Below are 26,417 nucleotides of genomic sequence, written 5' to 3'. Positions count from 1 at the left end.
TGGGAGTCCAGCGACATAGCCATTATGCCATCTGGCTGGTCACTCCATAAAGTTTTTTTTTTTTTTTTTTTTTTTTTTTGGGGGTTCTTTTTTGGCACATGTGTTCGCCAAAGACAGAGAGATAGAAAGTGAGAAATCACCCCCCAGGGCAGGATGGCCACACCACAATCCCTTCTCCTCCATTCTCCTCTCGGAATCTTGGGCATGCATGCACACGCGCCCAGCGTGAGTTTAAGCCACCGGGTCCGGGACTCGAACTGCAGTCGGCTACATGGGAGTTCAGCAACATAGCCGTTACGCTAACTGCTGGTCCCTCCACAAAGTTTTTGAAGACCTCATGTATTTCTCAGCTTCCTTATGCAGCTATGTACAGTCACACAATTAACTTTCTCCAATTAAATGTGGAAAAAGTGATGTATACATCTTCCTAATCACTTGTTTGGCTTCCCACCTTCTTCTTCCCCTACCCCTTGCTTTGGGTTAAGACTTAGTCAAAGTGACTTTGACTTTGCTTTGACAAAACATTAGGAGAAACAGAAAAAATAAAAATAAAAAAGAATCCTGATTTCTAAATTACCATGAGGTGTGAGAGAAACTGCCTATGTGGTTAAGCCACTGTACTTTAGGACCGCTATTAAACTAACTCAGCTAATATTTTTAAAAAGAATATTTAACTTTATTTATCCATTTACTTATTTATTTAATTTGACCAGAGAGGGACAGAGTGAGAGAGAGAGAGATGGAAACTGAGAAACCAAGCTGTCAGGTCCAGGACCCAAACCACAGATGGCCATGTGGGAGTCCAGAACCCTTAACTACCACACTACCTACCGGCCCCTCAGCTAATATTATTAACAAAAATAAATCTCACCACTATATGGTAACACCAGTGGTAACACTGAAACATTGTTGTTTTAATAATAATTTTGTTTTTAAAAATTATTATTGCTGTTTTTAATTTGACCAGAGTGAGACAGAGAGTGAGACAGAGAGTGAGACAGAGGAGAGAGAGAGAGAGAGAGAGAGAGAGAAAGAGAGGAAGTAAGAAAGCAAGCCACCAGGTCCAGGACTCGAGCCATGGTCAGTCATGTGGGAGTCCAGCGCCTTTAACCACCAGCACCACCTGATGGTCCCCATTATTGAGTATATTAAGCAAGAACCAAGACAGCCAGCTTAAGCTCTCTCATGCCCCTCTACTTTTCAAAAAAATAATCAGAGCCAGGGTTTGTTGTTTTATGTTTTTCATGACAGGTAACCCTTGAGAGGATCTTGCCATGCCACGGTCCTCTCGCCCTAGCCTCTCAACAAGCCAGCATCATGCAGTAGATACGTACTGCCATTACGCTAACTGCTGGTCCCTAAAGAATTATTTTATTTCACTTTATTTCTTTTTTGTTTTTATTTCACTAGAGAGGGATAAAGTGAGAGAGAGAGAAAGTGAAAAAGCAAGTCACCAGGTCAAGGACTCAAACCGCAGTCAGCCATGTGGGAGTCCAGCGCCCTTAACCACCATGCCACCTGCTAGCCCCAGTCCAATCTTTTTAAGAAATCTCTGTCGTCTGTGATGCCACAAGTAGTGTCATACAGATCTTCCCTCTAGAAACGTTTATAACTCAAAATGGTTATTCAAAGACAAACATCAAAGCTTCAGCTGATTAAACAGTACATAGGTACTTGAAAGTATAATCAAGTATCAGCATGCACCCTTTGGTATCAGTAAAGATTGAAATGTGAAAAAATGAACACTTCTTTTCAATATGGATTAAGATGTGGGACAATTTCTTTTTCTTCTTTTTTTTTTTTTAAGAGTTTTTTGCTATAGGGCGCATGTGCTTGCCAGACAGAGAGAGAGAGACAGAAAGCGAGAAATCACCCGCCAGGGGGGATGGCCACGCCACAATCCCTTCTCCTCCATTCTCCTCTCGGGATCTTAGGCACACATGCACACGTGGGCGGCGTGAGGTTCAAGCCACTGGGTCCGGGACGCGAACTGCGGTCAACTACGTGGGAGTCCAGCGACATAGCCATTACACTAAGTGCTAGTCCCAGATGTCGGACAATTTCTGAATTATTAAAAGAAGAACCTCTTTTCTCTGTTTTGTTTTTAACTTTGTATATTTTCTTTGAATAACCTTGCCCATTGTTAACTTTCAAATCTATTATCTCTATGGGTCAAATATGAGCTCTAGAGCCATAAATCCACACAACTCATTCTACCACTTTCACTCTAGATCTTCTTCAAGAACATATGCTGTCCATTTTCATTTTCCATAAAATTTTTATCCCCAAATTTGCAAGAGGATGTGTATGCTCACTGGGGAGAAACAAAGACAGAGAAAGAAGGAGAGAGAGAAGTACCCCTACAACAGGGCTTTGGTCACTCTGAAATCCCTTGTCCTTCATTCTCCATCCTATTGGGATTTTGGGCCCATACACACACAAACACACACACACCTGATGTTTGTTAAGTTCCTAGCACCAGAATTTGAACAATGCAGTCAGTTATGTGGTATACAACTCCTTTAACCACTAGGCCATGCAGCTGGACCTCCATTTTCCATATCTTTAATCAGTCTCAATCAACCCATCTTCCCTCCTGGATCCTTCTCATCAGTTAACATGGGAAAGTCTATCTCATAAAAGCAAATAACCAAATGAATAAAAACACTAGACCAAGTGAGCCTGGTGGTGTGGTGGTTAAGGCAGCTGGTTCCCACATGACTAAGTCCATGGTTCAAGTCCTGGACCTGGCAACTTGAAAAACACGACAGAGTGTGTGTGTGCATTTCCAGAATCCTAAGAGGAGAATGGAGGAGAAGGGACTTTGGTGTGGCCATCTCCCCGGGATGCTTTCTCATTTTCCACTCTCTCTATGCAAAGCACACATGCCATGCAGCAATTAAAAACAAACAGAGGCCAGTAGATGGTGTAGTAGTTATATTGCTGGACTCCCACATGGCTGACCACGGTTTGAGTCCCAGACTTGGTGGCTTGAAACATACCAGGTACATGTGCTTATGTGCCCAAGATTCTGGGAGAAAAATGGAGAAGAGACTGTAGTGTGGTCATCCCCCCAAGGAGATTTTTAAAATTTTCTCTCTCACGGTCTCTGTCTGTCTCTTTCTCCCCAGTGAGAGCACATGTGCCTAAGGCAAAAGCCTCTACCAAACCAAACCAAACATTCCCCTCTATATCTAATTCTTTCTTGCATGGTCTAACATCTTCTTTTTTTATTTTTTTCCAGAGAGAGACAGGAAAAGTAAGAAATCACCCCTCCCCAGGGGGGCCACAATCCCTCTGCCTCCATTCTCTTCTTGGGGTTTTGGGCATGCATGCACCTGTGCCAGGAAAGATTTTCAATCCACCAGGTCCAGGACTCCAATTGCTCTGTCGTGTGTGTGTTACATGTGTGTGTTACATATATGCCCAGGTTCATGTTCCAGATCAACCTGAACATGTTAGGTGTGGTGGTGCATGCTTGTGATCCTGGCTTGGAAGGTTTGGACAGGAGGATCACGGCATGGGAAAGGTATCTATCTCTCTGTTTCTTTCTGTCATGAAATAAATAAAACTAAAAACAATACACATATATATAAAACCTCTCTCTGCTTTGGTTTAATAAATCTAATTAAATACTTGCCTTTTAATCAAACCCAGGCTAAAATTATAAGCGCAAATGTGAGAATGTGGTTAGACTTATAAAGCAGAGTCTTACAGTCAAAACGCAGCTCCAAAGATAGTAAGTAGGCCTATCAAGGTGCTCGTGCATACCCCCTCCTCTGTAGCACATGCAAATCCAGCCATTGCATGCAAACACCAGACTTGGCAACAGAAACAATGACACATTTCAATCAACACTCACCCTCTAGATTCTCCAGAAAGGAGCTGGACATGAGAGCTCACTGTGGTTAGGCCATTTTTCTGCTGAGCCTGATGGCTGGTGTTCCAAGTCAGACATAAACTGGTCTGTGTCAAAGAAGACAAGATCACTACTGAATGGAACAAACCAGAGGGTGAACTTAATTTATTGCACTGCCCAGCCCAGTTTTTACTATAATCAAGAGAAATTAAATTGTCCTTTACTATTGATCACTGTATAAAGTGGTTCCCCACATTTTATAATATGAATATTACAGTCCAGGTAGTTTAGGTAATGAATGATCTTTTTTAATGAAAGAGAAACGACTTTTAAAGAGTTACAATTATGGTTTTCAGTGATTTTTAAGGTGTACATTCAGTTTTAAATTAGTTTTTATTAGATTATATCTATTAGTAGTTCCCAAATACTTGTTCATGGCTACATGAGAATTATCTGGGCTTTTGATAAATATATAAATGCTCAGACTTCAAAACCAAAATGTCTTAGAATAGCAGCCAGAAAACAGTAAGTACTCACAGTCAAATCTGGACTCACAAATGACTATTTGTTTACTAAAGTTTAGCATTTTTAAAAATCAATTAAGCAAGTTAAAACCAGTATTAGAAAAAAAATAGAGGGGCCAGCAGGTGGTATGGTGGTTACAACGCTGGATTTCCCCATGGCTGACTGCGATTCAAGTCCCAGACTTGGCAGCTTGAAAATCACAAATAAGTAAATGTTTGAAAAAGAAAAAATATATAGAAGACAACAGGCTGTACAGTCTGTAATAAAGGTTAAGATCTGGTTTGTGAGGACCAGCAGATGGTGTAATGGGTAGGTCACTGGACTCCCACATAGTTCACTGCAGTTCAAGTCCTGGACCCAGTGGATTAAAACTCAGGACAGGAGAGTGTGCGCGTGTGCCCGAAATCCCAATGGAAGAAAGAATTGTGGCATGACCATCCCCCAGGGGGATGATTTCTCACTTTCTGTCTCTCTGTCTTTCTGGTAAGCACATGCATCCTATAGCAAAAATGTCTCTTAAAAAAAATTAAAGAAGAGGGACCTGTAGGTGGCACTGTGGTTAAGGATGTTCGACTCCCACGTGGCCAACCACAGTTTGAGTCTTGGACCTGATGGTTTGCTTTCTCTTTCTCTCTCTCTCTCTCTCTGTCCCTCACTGGTAAAAATTAAAATAAATAAATAAAGTTAAATAAAATAATTCTTAAAAAAAAAAAAAAGAACTGGTCTGTAAAATTGTCACATTACTTTTTTATGCAAGGAAAGTCTTTAAAATGTTTACGAGGGACTAGCAGTTGTTATGTCGCTGGACTCCCACATGCCCAACCACAGTTCAAGTCTCGGACTTGGTGCCTTAAAACTCATGCCAGGCACATGAGCATGCATACCCAAGATCCTAGGAGGAGAATGGAGGAGAGGAGACTATGGCATGACCATCATCCTAGGTGGTAATTTCTCACTTTCTCTCTCACTGTCTCTGTCTCTCTCTCAAGTACATGTAGCCTAAAGCAAACACCTCCTTAAAAAAAGTTTATGAAAGATGCACATAAAAAAAACTTTGCATGAGGACCAGCAGATAGTGTAATGGCTATGTCACTGGACTCCCACATAGGTGACCGTGGTTCAAGTCCCAGACCCAGTGGCTTAAACTCACACCAGCTGCACGTGCATGCATGCCCAAAATCCCAAGAGGAGAATGAAGGAGAAGGGATTGCAGTGTGACCATCCCTCCTGGGGGATGATTTCTCACTTTCTGTCTCCATATCTCTCTCAGTCTTTCTGGCAAGTGCACATACCCTATAGCTAAAACCTCTCTTAAAAAAAAAATGGATTAAATTTTTTTGCATCGGGACCAGCAGTTAGTGAAACGGCTATGTCGCTGAACTCCCATGTAGCTGACCGCAGTTCGAGTCCCGGACCCGGTGGCTTAAACTCACACCGGGCACGTGTGTGTGCGCGTGCCCAAGATCCTGAGAGGAGAATGGAGGAGAAGGGATTGTGGCATGGCCATCCTCCCTGGAGGGGGGATTTCTCACTTTCTGTCTCTCTGTCTCTCTGTTTTTCTGGCGAGTACACACACCCTATAGCAAAAACCTCTCAAAAAAAAACACAAATTTTTTTTGCTCCAAAATAAACTCATACCTTAATTACATTTTCCCACAAACTTTCTGAAGTACCTCAATATGCTATTATGTGTGTTAGTCATGTTCTAAAACTTTTTTCTTCTTCTTTTTATTTTTTTAAGTTTTATGCCATAGGGCATGTGCGCTTGCCTGAGAGACAGAAAGAGGAAAAGTGAAATATCACCCCCTGGGAAGATGGCTACTCATCAACCCCTTCTCCTCTATTCTCCTCTAAGGATTTTGGGCGCACATGTACCTGGCATAATTTTTTAAGCCACTGGGTCTGAGATTCAAATAGTAGTTGTTCATGTGGGAGTCAAGCACCTTAACAACCATGCTACCTGCTGACCCCTAAAACTTATTTCATATTGTGGAAATGTCTGAAAGTCATTGAATTCACATAATCACTACTGGTCAGTCTGGTGGTAGTGGCTGAGCAGTCAGATGCCCAGTTAGAATCTAAAAATGTAAAAATAGGCAAAGCATACTCTATTGGACTATAAGAGATTATTTCTGGCCTATGCATAATTTCAAATAAAAGGATGTAACCTTGGAAGAAAAAAATCTGTAGGCAGTTTCTGTGAACATTAATTAATACCTTCATGGGGACCAGCACTTAGCGTAATGGCTATGTTGCTGGACTCCCACGTATTCGACTGCAGTTCGAGTCTGGACCTGGTGGCTTAAACTCACGCTGGGCACATGTATATGCGTGCCCAAGATCCCGAGAGGAGAATGAAGGAGAAGGGATTGCGGCATGGCCATCCCCCCTGGGGGGATGATTTCTTACTTTCTATCTCTTTGTCTCTCTCTGTCTTTCTGGCAAGCGTACACACCCTATAGCAAAAACAAAACAAAACAAAACAAAAACCTCATGTTAAGCAGATAAAAGAAAACAAAGGAAAGTCTGTCTATACCAATGCACCTCTATTAAAGATGTAAAAACAAAACAAAGCCCAGAAATCCTTTGTTTTCCAAAAACTTCATAACTTCAATATTTAATATTAAATTTGAGACCACTCATCTAGTTTTTAGGGATGATTTCAAGATTTCAATATGTGCGGGGTGCTGGCAGGTGGCGCGGTGGTTAAAGGCACTAGATTCCCACATGGTCAACCATGGTTCAAGTCCTGGACATAGCAGCTTGCTTTCTCCCTTTCCCTTTCTCTCTTTCTCTGGTCAAATTAAAAAATAATAACAAATGGAATTAAATAAATAATTGTTTTAAAACATATTTCAGTATGTGCAAAGTATTTTTTAAAAAGAACTATTTAAATTATTTATTTATTTATCATTTGACTAGAGAAAGAGACAAAGACAGAAAGAGGGAAAGTGAGAAAGCAAGCCACCAGGTCCAAAACTCAAATTGTGGTAGGCCATGTGGGAGTCCAGGGCCTTAACCACCTCATCACCTGCCAGCCCCACGTGCAAAGTATTTTAAAGACTGAATCTATTATGGTCTCAGGAAAGTTATGATTTATTTTTCTACACAAAAATGCATCACAATTTTCCCAACAACCCAATATATCATCAAAAGTAACCCTGGGCCAGCCCCACACACAGTCATCAGGCACTATACAAAGGAAGCTGGATCTCATATGACCCTCAGAGTTCAAATCCAGGTCCTGGCGGCTTGAAAACCACACAGGCCAGACCTGCGCATATGTGCCTCAGATCCTGACAGGATGGAGAACTAGAGAGAAAAGAATTAGCCAATGATTAGGGGTGCTTTCTCTCTCATTCTCTCATGCACACACCCTCTGGCAATAAAAAAAAAAGTATCCTTTCTGAGGGTGCCTAACCTCCACAACTAAATTTCCTAAAAGGGACTTGAATGTATAGAACATGTGGTTCTAGGTAAATCAGCATATAAATTTGAAGAAAGAGTCTAGAACAAAGCTATGTAGTTACCAGATACTGTGGGGTTTTCTGAACTGGCTGACTAAGTGGAAATTTCAGGTTGAGCTTTTGGGAAGCACGCAATTCTCCAGACAATCATGTAGTTCCATGTTTGACAACTCAAACAAAAAAAATACCTCACTCATCTCTTCTTTGACCAAACTTTACAGGAAAATTAACACCAATCATTCTAAAGTCTTCTAAATGATTCAAGAAAATTCCCAGGACCAGCAGATGGCATAATGGTTACACTGCTGGACTCCCACATAGTTGACCGCAGTTCAAGTCCTGGACCCAGCAGCTTAAAACTCACACCAGGCACACGTATGTTTATGCCCAAAATTCTGAGAGGAGAATAGAGGAGAAAGGACTGTGGTGTGGCCATCCCCGAGCGAGTGACTTCTCACTTTCTGTCTCTCTGTCTCCCCAGCAAGCTCAACGTACCCTATAGTAAAGACTCTCAAAAACAAAAACAAAAACAAACAAAAAAAATCCCTGACTCATTCTAAAGACAGCATTACACTGATACCAAAGCCAAAGACACTAGAAGAAAACAAAACTACAAAATTTCACTTATGAATACAGATGCAAAAGTCCTCAAACAAATACTAGCAAACCAGATTCAGCAGCATATTGACAGGATTATATAGGGCTGCCCCCAAGTGAGGGTGGTTAAGGGGGCTAACTCCCACATGGCAGTTAAATCCCAGGGGCTAAATCCCAGCCCTGGCAGCTTGAAAAACATGTGTGGGTGCATGCCCCAGATTCTGAAAGAATGGAGAAATGAAGGATAAGAGACTGTTATGTGACCAAGCCCTATTAAAAGGAGCTCTCTCTCTCTGTCTCGCTTTCTCTGTCTCCCTTTCTCTCTGGCAAGTACAGTACATGAACCCCTTGGCGTTATGAATAAACATCAGGACCAAATGGGTTTTATTCCCAGAATGCAAGAATAGTTCAACGTATAAAAATGAATCAATGTGGAACTGGTAGACGGCATAGTTATACGGCTGGACTCCCATGTAGTCGACCACAGTTCAAGTCCCGGGCCTCGCAGCTTGAAACTAAAGCTGCGTGTCTGTGCATGCATGACCAAAATCCTGAGAGGAAAATGGAGGAGAAGAGATCGCGGTGTGGCCATCCCTCCCTGAGGGATGATTTCTCGCTTTCTGTCTCTATCTCTCCAGCAAACACACATGCCCTAAAGCAAAAAATCTCTTTGAAAAAAAAAAAATCAATCAATGTGATATATCACATTAATAATTAAGAAAAAAACTCTCATGATCATTTCAATTGACACAAAAAACATCTGACTAAATTCAGTGGTTTTTCGAGATAAAAACACTCAAGTCCTGAGGCTGTAGACAAGGTGATAGCACAATGCTCTGCCAGCCTGGAAGCCACACAGCCAATCACAGGTTCAAACTCCTGGGATAACCTGTAAACATGCTGGGGACATGCACATGCATGCCCAAGATTCTGAGAAGTTTGAGTGCTAGGAAAAAGGAATTGTAGCATGAAGAGAACCTGTCAAGGGCACTTTCCTCTCTCTTGTTCATGCACGTTTCGTCATTTGAGAAAAAAAAAAGATAAAAACATTCAAACTAGAAATAGAGTTTCCTCAAAATGATAAAGGACACACATGAAAATCCTGGAGTTAACATTATACTCAATAGAGAAAGACTAAAAGCATTTCCCCTAAAATCAGGAACAAGGCAAGCATACTCACTTTTGCCAACTCTATTCAGTAGAGTACTGAAAGTTCTAGCCAGCACAATTAAGTTAGAAAACGAAATAAAAAGTGTCTAAATTCAAAAGGAAAAGGTAAAATTATTTCTGTTCACAAATGACATGATATTATATATATGAAACTCTAAAGAAATTAAGAAAACAATTGCTAGGGTCAGCAAGTGGTATGGAGGTAAAGGTAAAGGCACTGGATCCACATTGCTAGTTTTTGTGGTTCAAGTTCTGGACCCAAAAGATTGAGAATCACAATGGGCATGTATGCCTGTGTGCCCATAATCCTGAGAGGAGAATAGAGAAGGGATTGTAACGTGGCTGTCTAATGAGAGGTGGTGGCAATTTTTCAGTTTCCCTCCCTCTTCCTCTCTCTGGTGAATGCATACACCCTAAAAAATAGAAGGGAGGGGCCATCAGGTGGCATGGTGGATAAGAGCACTGGACTCCCACATGGCCAATCGCTATTCAAGTCCTGGACCTGGCAGCTTGCTTTCTCACTTCTCTCTCTCTTTCTCTTTCTGGCCAAATTAAAATAAATAAATAGAGTTAAATAGAGAGGAAAAAAAAAAGGAGGGAAAAAAGGAAAACAATTCCATTTATTACAGCATCAAAAAAGAATCTGGGGTCTAGGACTTGAACCATGGTCAACTACATGGGAGTCCAGCAACATAGCCATTACGCCAACTGCTGGTCCCAAAATAGAATATATCTTTGCCATCTTACACATAATAGACATTAGAAAGTTCCTGTATTTTCAGAAACAAGGTTATTATATAAAGAGATCAATTACAGTTATTTTAAAAACCATATAAGACCAGGCAGGGCCAGCAGATAGCATGGTAGTTGAGGCATTGGATCCCCACATGGCCAACCATGGTTTGAGTCCCAGACTTGGCACTCTGAAAGTCATACCAGCTGCAAGTATGTGCATGCTCAAAATCCCAAGAGAAGGGAGAAGAAGGGATTATGTCATGACCATCCCACCACCAGGGGGTGACTTCTCATTCTCTCTCTCTCTCTTCTTGTGCATGTGCCCTATGGCAAACCCCCCCCACACACACACACACGAAACCGTAAAAAACAAAAGAAACAGGCCAGCAGGTGATGTGGTGGTTAAGGGCGCTGGACTCCCATATGTCCAACCACAGTTCAAGACCGGAACCTGGCGGTTTGCTGTTTCACTTTGTCTCTGGCTCTCGCTCTGTCCCTCTCTGCTCAAATTTAAATGAATGAATAAATAACATTAAAAATAAAACAATTCTTTAAAAACAAACAAACAAAACAGAGAAATCATGTAAGACCATCTAAGTTTCATTCAGACCTAGATTAAAATGGTGGTCTCAGTATTTGTAGCCATCTAATGCTGGAAAGTGCTTATTCTCTCTGAGCCATATCTATAAAAATAGGCTAATAATCCAAATTTCACAAATTACTCGCAGAGTGCCTAGAACAGTGCTCAATAAAATGTGAGTTTTAGGCCGGCCAGGGGAGTGGTGGTTGCGGGGGCTAGATCCCACATGGCCTACCATGAAGTTCAAGTCCTGTACCTGGTGGCTTGAAAAACATACTGGGCATGTATGTACATGTGCCCAAAATCCTAAAAGGAGAATGGAGGAGAAGGGATTATGGCATGGCCATCTCCCCTAGCAGGCGCTTTCTTACACTTTTTCTCTATCATCCTGGTGAGTGCATGTACCCTATAGTGATCTTTTTTAAAAAAATGTATTTTATTATCAAGAAATAGTAACTTTAACTCATTTTAACATACAACATTTGTTTTTGGTTTCTTTGTTTTAATTTGCCAGAGAATGCATACACTCACCAGAAACACACACACACACACACACACACAAAGAGAATGCATCCCCCAGTGGTCACAATCCCTCTTCCTCCATTTTTCCATTCTTTCAAGATTTTTTTTTTCAAACTGCCAGGTCTTGGATTCAAACCACACAGTTGGCCATGTGGAATCAGGCTTCTTCAGCCACTAGCCCACAAGGCCAGCCCCTAAAATATACATTTTAAAGAGAAATTATTAATTTTTAAGGGTGTATGAGCATGCTAGTGACACAAAGAGAGAGAAATGCCCCTAATGGGGCATAGCCGGGTTGCAATCCCTTATCTTCCATTTCTCCATTCTGTTGGGGTTTTGGATACACACACACAATAGGCACCTGGTGTGCTTTTCAAACCACTGAGTCCAAGATTGAAACGATGTTTGGCCAAGTAGGATCTGGCTCCCCTAAACACTTGGCTACAGGTCTAACCCTTGAAGAAAATCACCTTGAAGGTTTTTTAATATGTTGGTTATTTTATGGTAACCAGTGGATTTTCCCCAGCTTTTGTGTAAATTTTGATATCAAGCTGATTCAAAAAAAAAAAGTTTTTGTTCAAATGGTAGAAACAATACATTCACTGAAAAATGATACAATTAATTATGTATCTACAAGCACACGTGGTATAAAAATAATCAGCTCTTCAGAGAAGCCTGCTTTTCTTTACTGGGTCTGAAAATTAATTGCTATGGTCCATTTGGTTGGCCGCTAACCAAAAGCCTACCTGGCCATTATTTATGGGAACTTTTGGTCTCTGGAATTATTCATCCTAATTGTTTTCTAGACTGGTTTGTAGATGTATGTTTTGCAGAATCCCAGTTAAGAAAGAAAGTTCAGTATTATCTGCCTCTTTCCACCCCAATGGATTAATTATATTTCATTCATGACACACCATTTGCTATGCATGGCTTTCTTTTGTTTTATTTAAGTACAATAAACAGCAGTGAAACCACTATCCAACAGGTGTGATAGACAAAACTATTCACCTCTCCGCTCCTCTTCTGAACCAGCCTCCCCCATCCAAGTAACCACCTGAATCTTGTATTTACCATTCTCTTGTTTTAAAAAAGCACCTACTTGAAAAATGGCTCTTCTGCTTGTCACCTACATACAGAACTGAAGCAGCTGAGGTCATGTCTAGAGTCCCTGTTTACTGTCAAATTAGCAATTGCCCTACATTCAGGATCAGCGTGTTACTGCATAGAGCCTGCAAGTGGCAGTATCAGTTTTCACCACAGCAGCAGGTCAAGCTATATTTAACATGCATCCTTTTCTCTGCTAAAGAGCTGCAGCTGTGGCTCTGTTAGTTTGTGAACAAAGGAGGACAAGTGGGAACTGAGGGACTCTAATGGAAAATTGTAATAGGATGCGGTTGGCGTGGTTGCGGGGGCTAGATCCCACATGGCCTACCATGAAGTTCAAGTCCTGTACCTGGTGGCTTGAAAAACATACTGGGCATGTATGTACATGTGCCCAAAATCCTAAAAGGAGAATGGAGGAGAAGGGATTATGGCATGGCCATCTCCCCTAGCAGGCGCTTTCTTACACTTTTTCTCTATCATCCTGGTGAGTGCATGTACCCTATAGTGATCTTTTTTAAAAAAATGTATTTTATTATCAAGAAATAGTAACTTTAACTCATTTTAACATACAACATTTGTTTTTGGTTTCTTTGTTTTAATTTGCCAGAGAATGCATACACTCACCAGAAACACACACACACACACACACACACAAAGAGAATGCATCCCCCAGTGGTCACAATCCCTCTTCCTCCATTTTTCCATTCTTTCAAGATTTTTTTTTTCAAACTGCCAGGTCTTGGATTCAAACCACACAGTTGGCCATGTGGAATCAGGCTTCTTCAGCCACTAGCCCACAAGGCCAGCCCCTAAAATATACATTTTAAAGAGAAATTATTAATTTTTAAGGGTGTATGAGCATGCTAGTGACACAAAGAGAGAGAAATGCCCCTAATGGGGCATAGCCGGGTTGCAATCCCTTATCTTCCATTTCTCCATTCTGTTGGGGTTTTGGATACACACACACAATAGGCACCTGGTGTGCTTTTCAAACCACTGAGTCCAAGATTGAAACGATGTTTGGCCAAGTAGGATCTGGCTCCCCTAAACACTTGGCTACAGGTCTAACCCTTGAAGAAAATCACCTTGAAGGTTTTTTAATATGTTGGTTATTTTATGGTAACCAGTGGATTTTCCCCAGCTTTTGTGTAAATTTTGATATCAAGCTGATTCAAAAAAAAAAAGTTTTTGTTCAAATGGTAGAAACAATACATTCACTGAAAAATGATACAATTAATTATGTATCTACAAGCACACGTGGTATAAAAATAATCAGCTCTTCAGAGAAGCCTGCTTTTCTTTACTGGGTCTGAAAATTAATTTTTCTTACTATATAACCCAGGATGGTAGCATCTAAGGTTCTCATCATGGTCCATCTGATTGGACTCTGATCCAAAGCCTACCTGGCCATTATTTATGGGAACTTTTGGTCTCTGGAATTATTCATCCTAATTATTTTCTAGACTGGTTGGTAGATGTATGTTTTGCAGAATCCCAGTTAAGAAAGAAAGTTCAGTATTATCTGCCTCTTTCCACCCCAATGGATTAATTATATTTCATTCATGACACACCATTTGCTATGCATGGCTTTCTTTTGTTTTATTTAAGTACAATAAACAGCAGTGAAACCACTATCCAACAGGTGTGATAGACAAAACTATTCACCTCTCCGCTCCTCTTCTGAACCAGCCTCCCCCATCCAAGTAACCACCTGAATCTTGTATTTACCATTCTCTTGTTTTAAAAAAGCACCTACTTGAAAAATGGCTCTTCTGCTTGTCACCTACATACAGAACTGAAGCAGCTGAGGTCATGTCTAGAGTCCCTGTTTACTGTCAAATTAGCAATTGCCCTACATTCAGGATCAGCGTGTTACTGCATAGAGCCTGCAAGTGGCAGTATCAGTTTTCACCACAGCAGCAGGTCAAGCTATATTTAACATGCATCCTTTTCTCTGCTAAAGAGCTGCAGCTGTGGCTCTGTTAGTTTGTGAACAAAGGAGGACAAGTGGGAACTGAGGGACTCTAATGGAAAATTGTAATAGGATGCGGTTGGCTCAATCACAAATTAAATGAGCCTGTATTTAAAGGTCTTGGACAGTCTAGCTTCACAATACTATAATCTTAATTAAGATTTAAAACACAGCAATGACAATTTCTGCATATGTTATAAAATTCAACTATTTTATGTTTATCATGTGGTCCAAAAACTAGGACATGCACACCTTAATGCACAGAGACATTTAGAAAAGCTACAGCTTCAGGTACACAAACTGTAACATATAAGTAAAAATCTACTGATAATTTGACAGCTGGAGGACACAGCACTCGAGGCTGGACAAAGATATATCAGGTATCAAAGGAAAAAAAGAAAGAAAAGCAAGAAGCAAAATAAGTCTTGGATAATGCCTTAATTGGTTGAATAGGTATATATTATAGCCTCTCAAGGAACTACTTGAAAGAGAATACTGCTTAGTTAAAGGTCAGTTTTGTGCTCTTATTATCAGCCCAAGGAATATCCCCTGAAGAGAGAGCCACAGCACTCTGAGACAGAGAAATGTTCCTGGTACTCTTCTGTGCTTCAAAGGTTGATACAAGGGGCCAAAATCATCCCAATAAAACAGAACAAGGGCAATCATAAAGTTTAGCCTCCGGTTCCAAATAAAATAATATAAAAACCATGTGGGGAGGAGGAAAACGGTATGATGTAACATAATTATGACTCACTAAATCAACAGTACAATGGAACTAACAAAATCCCCTGCCCTCAGGTCATCCTGCACCAGGAAGACTATAGTCCTGACCTACAGTGAGCTAACCAGCATGCTCTTCTGGATACTGCACTATGAGAGGAACTTAACATCAAGGTTCAAGCACAGGGGAACATTCACATTAGTGAGGAAAGGATAAAATTGCTAGAGAAGCTTTTGACAGAGCGTGAAGAAAAACAAGAAAGAAAAGAGTGTGGGGCCAGCAGGTGGCATCGTGGTTAAGGCACTGGACTCCCATACAACCGACCATGATTTGATTTCTGGACCTGATGGCTTGCTTTCTAACTTTCCCCTTTTCTCTCTCTGGTCAAATTTAAAAATAGTAATAAATGGGGACCAGCAGTTGGTGTAATAGCTATGTTGGTGGACTACCATGTAGTCGACTGTGGGTCAAATCCTGAACCTGGTGGTTTAAACATGGCGGGCACGTGTGTGTGCCCAAGATGCTGAGAAGAGAATAGAGAAGGGACTGCGGCGTGGCCATTCCCCTCAGGGGGGTGATTTCTCACTTTCTGTCTCTCTGTCTCTCTCTGTCTTTCTGGCAAGCTCACTTGCCCTATATCAAAAACCTCTTCAATAAATAAATAAATAATAAATGAAATTAAATAAATTCTTTTTTTTTCTTGAGAGGTTTTTGCTATAGGGTGCGTGTGCTCATATGAGTGAGAGAGAGAGAGAGAGAGAGAAAGTAAGAAATCACCCCGCAGTCCCCCAGGAGGGATGGCCACACTGCAAACCGTTCTTCTTTCTCCTCTTGGGATCTTGGACACACATGCACATGCGCCCAGCCTGAGTTTAAGCTACCAGGTCCAGGACTCAAACCGCGGTCAACGACATGGGAGTCCAGTGACGTAGCCATTACGCCAACTGCTGATCCCATGAAATTAAATAAATTCTTTTTTGGGGGGGGGAAATTATTTAAAAAAAAAAAAAAAAGACAGTGTGCATGCATGCAATGTGTGAATGAGTGGAGAGAGAGGAGGGAGGGGTCTGGTCACGCCACAATCCCCTTTCCTCCAGATGTCCAGTTCATTGGTTCTTAGGCACTTGTTAATGTACCAGGTTTGTTTCATGCCAACCAGACTAGAGATTCAAAATGTGGGTGCAGTACAGAATCCATCTTCTCTTGAGCAGTGTATTACCAATGCACTATAGAGATGGCCAGAGATTTTACATTTTAAAGAATTATTTTATTTTATTTATTATTATTATTTGATTTGACCAGAGAGAGGCAGAGGTGGAAAGTGAGAAAGGAAGCCGCCAGGTCTAGGACTTGAGATCAAGGTTCCACCGATGTGAAAGAATATTATAGAAAAAGGATTAAATTTGTTCTGCATGATTCCAGAGGTATCCGAGCTCACTTAAAATTAGAAGGGCAGCTGGAACTCAATAGGCCCTGAGATGTTCCAAAGAAACTAGAGAAACACAAGAATATAATCTCATTAAGAATACCAGAAACGGGACCAGCAGTTAGCGTAATGGCTATCTTGCTGGACTCCCACGTAGTCGACCACGGCTGGAATCCCATGTAGTCGACCACAGTTCGAGTCCCGGACCCAGTGGCTTATACTCACGACAGGCGCGTGTACATGCATGCCCAAGATCCCAAAAGGAGAATGGAGAAGAAGAGATTGCGGCATGGCCATCCCCCTAGGGGGTGATTTCTCGCTTTGTCTCTCTCTGTCTCTCTGGCAAGTGCACGTGCCTTGTAGCAAAAACCTCTCCAAAAAGAAAAATCTCTCAAAAAAGAAAAGAAAATCATGCCAGGTACATTTGCTTGCATGCCCAAATTCCCAAGAGTCGACTAGAGAGATTGTGGTGTTGCCATTCCCCGAGAAGGCGATTTCTCACTTTGGTCCTCTCTTTGTTTCTCTCTGGCAAGTGCATGTACCCTTATAGAAAAAAAACAAAAACAAAAACAACAAACAAAAAACAAACAAACAAAAAAAACTTTATCCATAAAATGAGGATGCCATATTCGAGTATTTCCAGCTCTATAATTCTTAAATTTCTGAGCTGAGGCATACAGTTATCTTTGCTGTTAAATGTCACTGAATTTATTTAAAAAAGAAAAATGATACCCAGAAAGGGGACATTCAAGTGCTAAGGATCAAAGCCTATGAAATATGTGGGTTTTAAAATCTGCATTTTATGAATATACACGAAAACTTTGCAAAGCTTCAGGATTTTTTAAGCATCTAGTAATTTTACCTTCAAATGAAAATCCAAATACCATAATCAGTAAGTTGATTGGCTAAGATAAAAAATTCATTTTAGAGCTCAAGCATCAAAATTGTAGTTTGTAAAAATTATACACTCAGTTATCTGAGGTGCTCAGGAGTGGATTTTAGCTTCGTTCTTTATTGCTTAGCATAATTGAGCTTCTATCAAGTACCCTGGTGAGTGGCAATGACATAGTTAAATAGCCAGTCTATCTTCCATAGGGTTATAATTTGGGAACTTTTTTTGACTGTGCACACTACATAATTAATAGAACAAAAATGACATTGACATTGTTGGGTTTTTCTAATTTTTAAAAAATTATTTTATTTAGCTTTATTTATTTATTTAATTTGACCAGAGAGGGATAGAATGAGAGAGAGGAAAGTGAGAAAGCAAGCCACCAGGTCTGGGATTCGAACCAGGGTTTGGCCATGTGGGAGTCCGGCACCCCTAACCACCATGCCACCTGCTGGTCCTTGACATTGTTGTTTTTTTACCTGTCCTCAAAGACCTTATTTCTTCAGATCATCTGTTTGTGCAATATATTTTCACACAGTCATAAGGTGAAATAAATTAATTTTCCTAAAATCTTTCTAGAAATCCCAATTTGTTGTTCCCTTCCCCCTAGCCTTCAAATATCAATCTGTGGGAAACAAATAGGAGCAGACTGTAGCTTTGGTTTCTTTTTTTTTTGGAGAGATTTTCACTGTAGGGCGCGTGCGCTCGCCAGCCAGACAGAGAGAGACATAGAGACAGAAAGCGAGAAATCACCCCCCAGGGGGGATGGTCACGCTGCAATCCCTTCTCCTCCATTCTCCTCTCAGGATCTTGGGCACGCACGCACACGCGCCCGGCGTGAGTTTTAAGCCACCGGGTCCGGGACACGAACCGCGGTCGACTACGTGGGAGTCCAGTGACATAGCCATTACGCTAACTGCTGGTTCCCAGCTTTGGTTTCTTTTCAGAAGAAAGAAATTGTCTTCATTTGTAAGCAAAATGAGCTAAAATACCCTTAGAGACTTGCTCAATAAATCTTTTATTTTCAGTTACATCACAAACAAGTGACAATTATCATTTTTAATTTGCTATAGGGGGTGTGTGCTCCCTGGAGAGAGAGAGAAGTGAGAAAGCAGTTCTGAGGGAGCATGGCCATACTACAGTCCCTTCTCCTCCATTCCCCTCTAGGGATTTTTGGCACTCATGCACACACACCTGATGAGTTTTCCAGAGACCGGGTCTGGCACTTAAACCATGCCGTTGGCCATGTGGGATCCAGCAGCCTTATCTACCACACCACAGGTTGGCCCTGGGTGACAGATTATTACTGTTTCAAGGTGAAAAGAGCTGTGAATAGTCTAAAACTACCATAAAGAGGGACATTAAAAATACACACACACACACATAGAGAGTAATTTAATATCCTATGTACACATGGAAAAGTCTCTAATGATTTCAAATGTATTTTGCATAAAAGCAGTAGCCACCTTTCTACCTCCTGGTTTCATCATTAAGTAGCCAATGGGACTGATAATCAGCTGTGTATAAAGAGCACACAGTAAGGTGCTTGATATATCTCTCAAGTACTACCGGTGTCAGTGTAGAAGATCAGTTGTAGCTGTGAACACATGTTCATATAGTGGTATTCTGCATATACATTCCTGGAGAGTATTCCACTATTTTCTAGGAAGTAGGAAAAACCTTTAGGGGGACCAGCGAGTAACATGATGGTGAGGGTGCTGGACACTCCCACACGGCCGACCATGGTTTGAGTCCCGGGTCTGGTGGCTTGCTTTCTCACTTTCCCTCTCTCTCTCTGATCAAACTAAAATGAATGAATAAAATTAAATAAATTAAAAAACAAAACAAAACAAAACAAAAAAACCTTGAGGGAGTCAAGGTTTATTAGCAGAGTGTTGCTATTACTGGGAGGCAGCTATAATGCCTCAAGAAAGACTGGAAAAATCTGAATCTAGTCTAAGCCCTGATCTTTACTAGCAATGTGACCAAAAGAAAAAGTCCAACTCTGGGACCAGCCAGTGGTGTGATTATTGGTGGCTGGATCCCACATGGCCAGCTGTGAGGTTTGAGACCCAGACCCAGCTCTTTGAAAAACATACTGGGTACATGCATATGTGTGCACAAAAGCCTGAGAGGAGACTGGAGAAATGATTGTTGCATGGCCAATCCCCCGGAGGGGGTGCAATTTTACTTTCTCTCTCTCTTTGTCTCCCTCTTTGGGGGATGCTTTCTCACTTTCCCTCTCTCTGTCTCTCTCTGAAAAGCACACGTGTACACTAAGCTTAAAAAAAAAAAAAAGAAAAAAAGAAGTCCAACTCTGTAAATGTCACCATCCACCTAAGAGATGGAGGAAAAGCACAAACTGGATTGGACAATAAATGTGAAAATGCTATGCAAATGTTAGGTGGTGTTCCAGTTTCCACATATAAAATCTATTTACACACAAATGACCTGGCGTGTCACCATATGGCTTTGAAAATCATCATCTACTGTACCATTCACTCACCTGACCCCAGCCACAGATAAACATGGTTCCCTAGACACATCACTATGCTTCTGATCATACTATCTGACTTAACCTCTGTTCCTCATTTACTGAAAACACATACAGCACTCATCCTCTAAGACCTGGTTCAAATGTCACCTCACAGAAGCCTTTATGTATCCTTTTTATGAAACCTGGTTGTATATCTCTGTTGATCTCCTAAAATGCTTCTCTTACACTATGGCTATTACGACTCAGACCCACTGCATTGTGTCGTCAGTCTTCATGTATTGATCTGACAGGAAAGACCTAGAAGACAGGGTAACACAACTCATTTACCTCCCTTAGCCCTTGTATTTGGGATTTAAAAGTAGCTTCGCAACTAAGCAGGGAACTCAGCTTCTCCAGATCTGCAAAATGGGTATTTAATCTATGATTATTTTCCTATAGTAGATTAATAAGTAATTAGAAAGAGAACTAAAATTCTATACCTATGTTTCAGGATCTTCAGATTTTCATACCAGATAGTAGTTACAGGTAGCTTTCACTCGATTTCCTAGTTAGACAAAATTTCACTACCATATAAATGATAAAGCCCATTACAAACTCTAAAATTGTTACCTGAATATCCAATGTTGAGGAATTTTCGATTACTGAGATGACTAATATTCCTGAGTTCTCCAATATATTGATTACATAGAGCAGAAATCCACATATCAACTTGTTACATTTATATAAATAGTGCTTTTTTTTTTTTTTTAATAGTGCATTTTTAAACTCATTATGCCAACAGCTGTAGCAGTAGCAGCAAACCAGTCTCATCTTGTACCATCACCACTACCTGACTCAGCGAGCTGGTAGAGCCCCAGAGGAGTAGTTTCTTTATTTGTGTGCATCTCCTCAAGGAGAGGAACTCTATCATAATACATCCTTAGTATTCCCAGCATCTAGCCCCATGCCTTGCAAATGGATGGCATTCAGCAATGTTTATTGAAGGAATGTTTATGAATTCCATTCACTAGACACTGTGATCTCACTATATATTTTGGAAGAAAAGGTGTCCTATTCAGCAAAAGTTATGAGTGGTAAAACAGACTTTAAAACATGGATTTTTAGAGTTACGTATTAATATATATTTCTAAAAACAGTTAACTCATTTAAAAGCCCAATCATACGTCAATAAGCAACCCTGAATCTTCGGGACCAGCAATGGAGTAATGGTTATGTTGCTGGACTCCAATGTAGTCAAATGCAGTTCAAGTCTTGGACCCAGTAGTTTAAAACTCATGCCAGGCATGTGTGTGTGCATGCCCAAATTCTGGAGAGGAGAATGGAGGAGAAGAGATTGCAGTGTGGCCATCTCCCCTGGGGGATGATTGAGGGGTGATTTCTCATTTTCTGTCTCTCTGACTCTTTCTGGTGAGCATACACACCCTAAAGCAAAAATATCTCTCTCTCTCAAAAAAAAGAAAGTTCCTGAATCTTCGCTTCAAAACACAAAGATGAACTTACCATCATCTAAAGTGATGTCCTGTAGACCAATGGTGGCAAAATTCGGTTCCTGATCTTCAGGTTCAGGTTTAATAGTCACAGTTGCCCCATCAGGTGGAAACGAAGCTCGATCACACAAACTGTGACATATTAAGGATGATGGTGCAGAAAGACCTTCCTGGCCTGTACTTTGTGCTTGAGTTGAATGCTGTCCAGAATGCATTCTGGTGGCTGAAGATGGTGATGAGGCAGTTCCTGAGCTAGGAGACTGGTAAGGCATAGGCTGCAGCTGAGGAGATGGTGGTCCAGAAAGTGGTGAACTAGCTATGGGACAAGAGGTTGCTGGGGAAGCTGTGGTAGCAGACCCTGAATGTGAAGGACCAAATGTGATAGGGTGTAACTGAGAAGGCTGACCTGTGACTTGGTCAGCCACTGGAGAAGAAAGAGATCTTTGTCCTGTGTTTGAACAACGGTATCCCACTGACTGAAGGTGAGATGGGGTTTGCACAGAATGAGGTGTATGTGCTAAGAGATGTCCTGTTGAGCCTGAATTTGAAGAATGAAATTGTATGGAGGACAGTGGTTGACAGCTAAGATTTACTAAAGTAGGAAGAGTTGCTTTCTGAAACAAAACTGAATCAAATTCATGACTAGAGGCAGCATTAATAGGAAGACAAGTTGGTCCGTTGTACACAAAATTAGTTTGCATAGGCTGATAGGAAGATCCCACAGGAGGTGTCGGTGTCACTTGAAAAGGCTGGTGCACAACTGAAGAAGGTATCATATGCTGTTCTTTACTTGCACTTTCATCCCTACACTGCAACTGTGGCAGATGGGATGAGGTTACCATGGTTGCATATGTTTGCTGGATGGGACAAACCAAGCTTCTCTGTGCTGACAGTACATTGTCATGTGGGTGCCCTGAATCTGAAGAAGGCCTCTGGGTCTGGGAAGGATGAGGCACAGGCAAAGATGGAACTGAAGACAAATCAATCTCTTTGTGTTCTTGCTTCATCAAAACTAAAAAAAAAAAAAAAGTATTAAAGCAAATATCATTATCTAATACATAAGACAATTATGACAGGCCTCCATTCTAGGGTATACAACTGTAGCAATCATCCATACTATGGGTAGCAAACTCAGATACTTCAGGGAAGGCAGTTCATGTAAAATAATCTAAGTGTGGGGGCCAGCAGCCAGCAGGTGCCATAGTGGTTAAGGCACTGGAATGTGTGTGAAATGTGTGTGAAAACCACACATTTTGGACAGGCACGCACATGCACCTTGTATGATTTATCAAGCTGCCAGGTCTGGGACTTGAACCACAGTCACCCATATGGGAGTCCAGCACTTTAAACACCACGCCACCTGGGGCCCTTACATTTCTTTTAAATACTCCTTGATCCTACCATCCACAAGTCCTTGCATACATTGCTATCTTTTTTTAAGAATTTTTAAATTTAGTTTTATTTACTTATTTACTTATTTTGATTTGACCAGAGAGGGATAGAAGGAGAGCGAGGAAGTGAGAAGGAAAGTGAGAAAGCAAGCCGCCAAGTCCGGGACTTGAACTGCAGTTGTCCATGCAGGAGTCCAGCACCCTTAACCACCACACCACCTGCTGGCCCCATATGCTGCTGTCTTTTATCTGGATTGTTTTTCTCTCATTTTATCTAACAGTAACTAATAGTATAGACTATAAAGTCAGACTGCCTGGATTCATCTCACCTCTTCCAACTTTACCTAAGGACCTCAGTTCATTCATATGTAAAATCATGATAGCATTATAGAGTAACAGGAGAATGAATAGGTTATGTGTAATCTGCTTAGAAGAGCATCTGGCACACATTAAATGCTCTAAATTGTTTGCTAAATAAACAAAGCTGAGATGCATTTTAGCATATTAGGAGCCTAGATTCTGAGTGTGAGGTTTAGCTTCAAGACTGACCTACTATGAGGCCTTGGGCACATTATTTAATCACTTATTTTCCTCATCTGTGAAGCAAGGTAACCACCACCTATCTCACAGGTTTATCATTACCCATGGATTAAATAAGTTAATATGGCTAATACAGAGAGGGCTTACAAGAATACTAATAACATAGTTAATGCCAGAGAACTATAAACAATTACTATTATTTTCTGGTTATCATTCAAGAATCCTTTCTTTCTGGAAGCATTTTTCAACATGCTAACCTAGACAAGGGTCTTCTGGCATAGTTAGTAATTTATATATTTAGTGACTTACTAACTTCTATGTGTTTCACTAGACTGTAAGTTCCACATGAGAAGAGAATGAAATAGGTTTTGCCACCTAGCAGGTACCTCAAATACTTATTCAATTAATAAATGAGTGCAACAGTGAACCAAAATTTTTAGTTTTCAAAAGGTTTATATTCTATTTATAAGGGATCTGAGTTATTTTACTATCCAGTACTATAATAATGTCAAGTATAATGATTTTCAAATTTAGGAATTTAAGTAGCCTTTAGAGCCTATAAATGAAATATAACCAAGCTTTAAAAGATATGTGGGGCAAATAAATAACTGTTAATATCTAACATCATCTAGAATATAGCATTTGTTCTTTTCATTTACTATAAACTATTAGGTTGTCGAGAAAGTCATGATGGATTTTTCTGTTTTTCTATGCAAAAATGCATGATGACTTTCCCAACAACCCAATATTTAAAAGTTTTTGTGGTCTGGATCCATGGTGCAACAGTAATGCGCTACTCAAGAGAAGCCAGTTCCCACATGGTGAATGCAGTTTGAATCTCCAGCTAGGCATACCCATCAGTGCCCAGAATCCAACAGACTGGAGGACGGGAGGAAGGGGACTGCGGTGTAACCAGACTCTGTAGAGGATACATATCGCCCTCTCTCTTACTCTCATGTGTGCCTCAATGTGCTGTATTATGAATAGAGGAATATTGAGGGGGAAAAAATAAGTTTTTGCAAGTCTTAGAGAGTAGCATTCACTCTGATTTTTCTATGACTAGCACAAAAAAGATTCCTACAAAATTTGTTCTCTAAGGAACCAGATGGTGGCACACTGTTAAAACATGATGCTCTGTGAAGCAATTCCACATAAGAAGGTTCCTGGTGGGACTGGCAGGTGGTGTGGTGGTTGGGGCACTGGATTCTACATGGTCTACTGTGCTTCGAGTCCCACACCTGGTGGTTTACTTTCTCACTTTCCCTCTCTCTTTCTCTCTGGTCAAGTTAAAAAATAATTTAAAAAAATTAAATAACTAATTTTAAAAAAGAAGCTTCCTGGTTCTAATCCACAGACTTCTTTGAGTACACTGGGCACACATTTGCCAATGATCTAGGGTGGGCTGAAGGCAGGGAGTGGATCGCAATGTCAAGACCCTGTTGGGGACATACATGTACCACACCCTCTCACTTTCTTTCTCTCTCTGGCTTATGGAAGAAATAAGCTAACTCAAAAATAAATAAATATTGGGACCAGCAGTTGGCATAATGGCTATGTCGTTTGGACTCCCACGTAATCAACCGCAGTTCAAGTCTTAGACCTGGTGGCTTAAACTCACGCCAGGCACATGTGCGCCCAAGATCCCGAGAGGAGAAAGGAGGAGAAGGGACTGCAGTGTGGCCATCCCCCGTGGGGGGTGATTTCTCGCTTTCTGTCTCTGTCTCTGTCTGTCTTTCTGGCGAGTGCACACACCCTATAGCAAAAACCTCTCCAAGTAAATAAATAAATATTTATTCTCTAAGTATTTAACCTTCAACATGAATTATCACATATAATATTGATTATACTGCATTCTAGAACTAGAAAGTTACAGCTCTTAAACTATAGAAAAGAGGCAGTATAACTTACTACAAAATAACATTGTAACATTAAAGTAAAATTTTAGGTTAGGCATAAGATGGTATTTTTAATTTTATTATAAGTATCCTACTTTAAATATTCTAATACAGGATTCACTAAGTAACCTTTTATTCATAAAGTTCTATAATAAACCATCACAACAGCTCCTCATACCTGGTGTATAAGTAAAACGTTGAGACTGGCTTTTTTTCCTCTTGCCATTGCAAAGATAAAAGTGCACCTGCACTGCAGCTGTAACTGCTGGGTTATGATATGGAGGAACTTCAAGGACAATGTGAGCCTAAGGAGCACAGGAAGAAAGATTGTGTTACACTCAGAACTAAAAATGAAACGCACCTGCTAAATTCAGTGCAACTCGTAAGTATTAACTACAAAGCCTTCCCTTCATAAATAGCTATGCCTTATCAACTAGTCACATAAGTCATCTGGAGATTTACTATATGGATACTTCAATCTTGACACAGATAGGAATAACTGCTCTTTACCTACCAAGTTGAGTTTCCAGTTGCAACAGAAATAAAAAGTCTTACATACTATGTAATGAGATATTCAGTCTACAGAATATTGCATGCTACTATATATCTGAACAGAAAGTTCATTCTGATTTTTAATCATGTTTAGTATTTCCCAAGTTGCATTACAGATTTCGTAAATTTTATTTTCAAAATGTTCTAAGTTGGCAGTATATAAAAATCTAAATCCATATCAAAACAATTTTACACAAGAACAATGAAAATCCTCAGCCTCAAACTAAATTCTACCTAATTGTTCCAGATCTTTCAAAAGTACTGTGGTAAGTGGTATTCACTATCCTAGAAAAGATTCTGTTTCCATTATAAACAGGATAAAGGAACCACTTTGGTATGGAATCCTGAAAGGCCTAATAAAATAGCTGAGGAGCCAGCAGGTGGCGTAGTAGTTAAGACGCTGGATTCCCACATGCAGCTCTAGGCCCAGCCTTTATGTTGAACTGAAAATCCAAACCAGGCCCCACATGTAGACCTAGCTTACA

The 26,417-nt window shown here is 40.6% G+C and overlaps 1 protein-coding gene across 3 annotated transcripts in view; it reads right to left on the bottom strand.

The window, feature by feature from the left end:
* NFATC3 (nuclear factor of activated T cells 3) overlaps positions 1-26,417 on the bottom strand; it is a gene marked incomplete at its 5' end in the record, with an annotated part of 124,705 nt that overhangs the window by 16,366 nt on the left and 81,922 nt on the right. Inside the window, 3 exon segments of one of the 3 annotated variants that reach the window (XM_027775086.1) lie at positions 3,863-3,992; positions 21,568-22,566; positions 25,559-25,685. In XM_027775086.1, coding sequence (XP_027630887.1) covers positions 3,863-3,992; positions 21,568-22,566; positions 25,559-25,685 — 1,256 coding nt within the window. 3 annotated transcript variants of the gene reach the window in all.

This window comes from Tupaia chinensis, unplaced genomic scaffold (genome assembly GCF_000334495.1).
Source record: "Tupaia chinensis unplaced genomic scaffold, TupChi_1.0 Scaffold000523_1, whole genome shotgun sequence".
Taxonomy (NCBI): Eukaryota; Metazoa; Chordata; class Mammalia; order Scandentia; family Tupaiidae; genus Tupaia; species Tupaia belangeri.
This window is presented reverse-complemented; position numbering and strand designations above follow the sequence as displayed.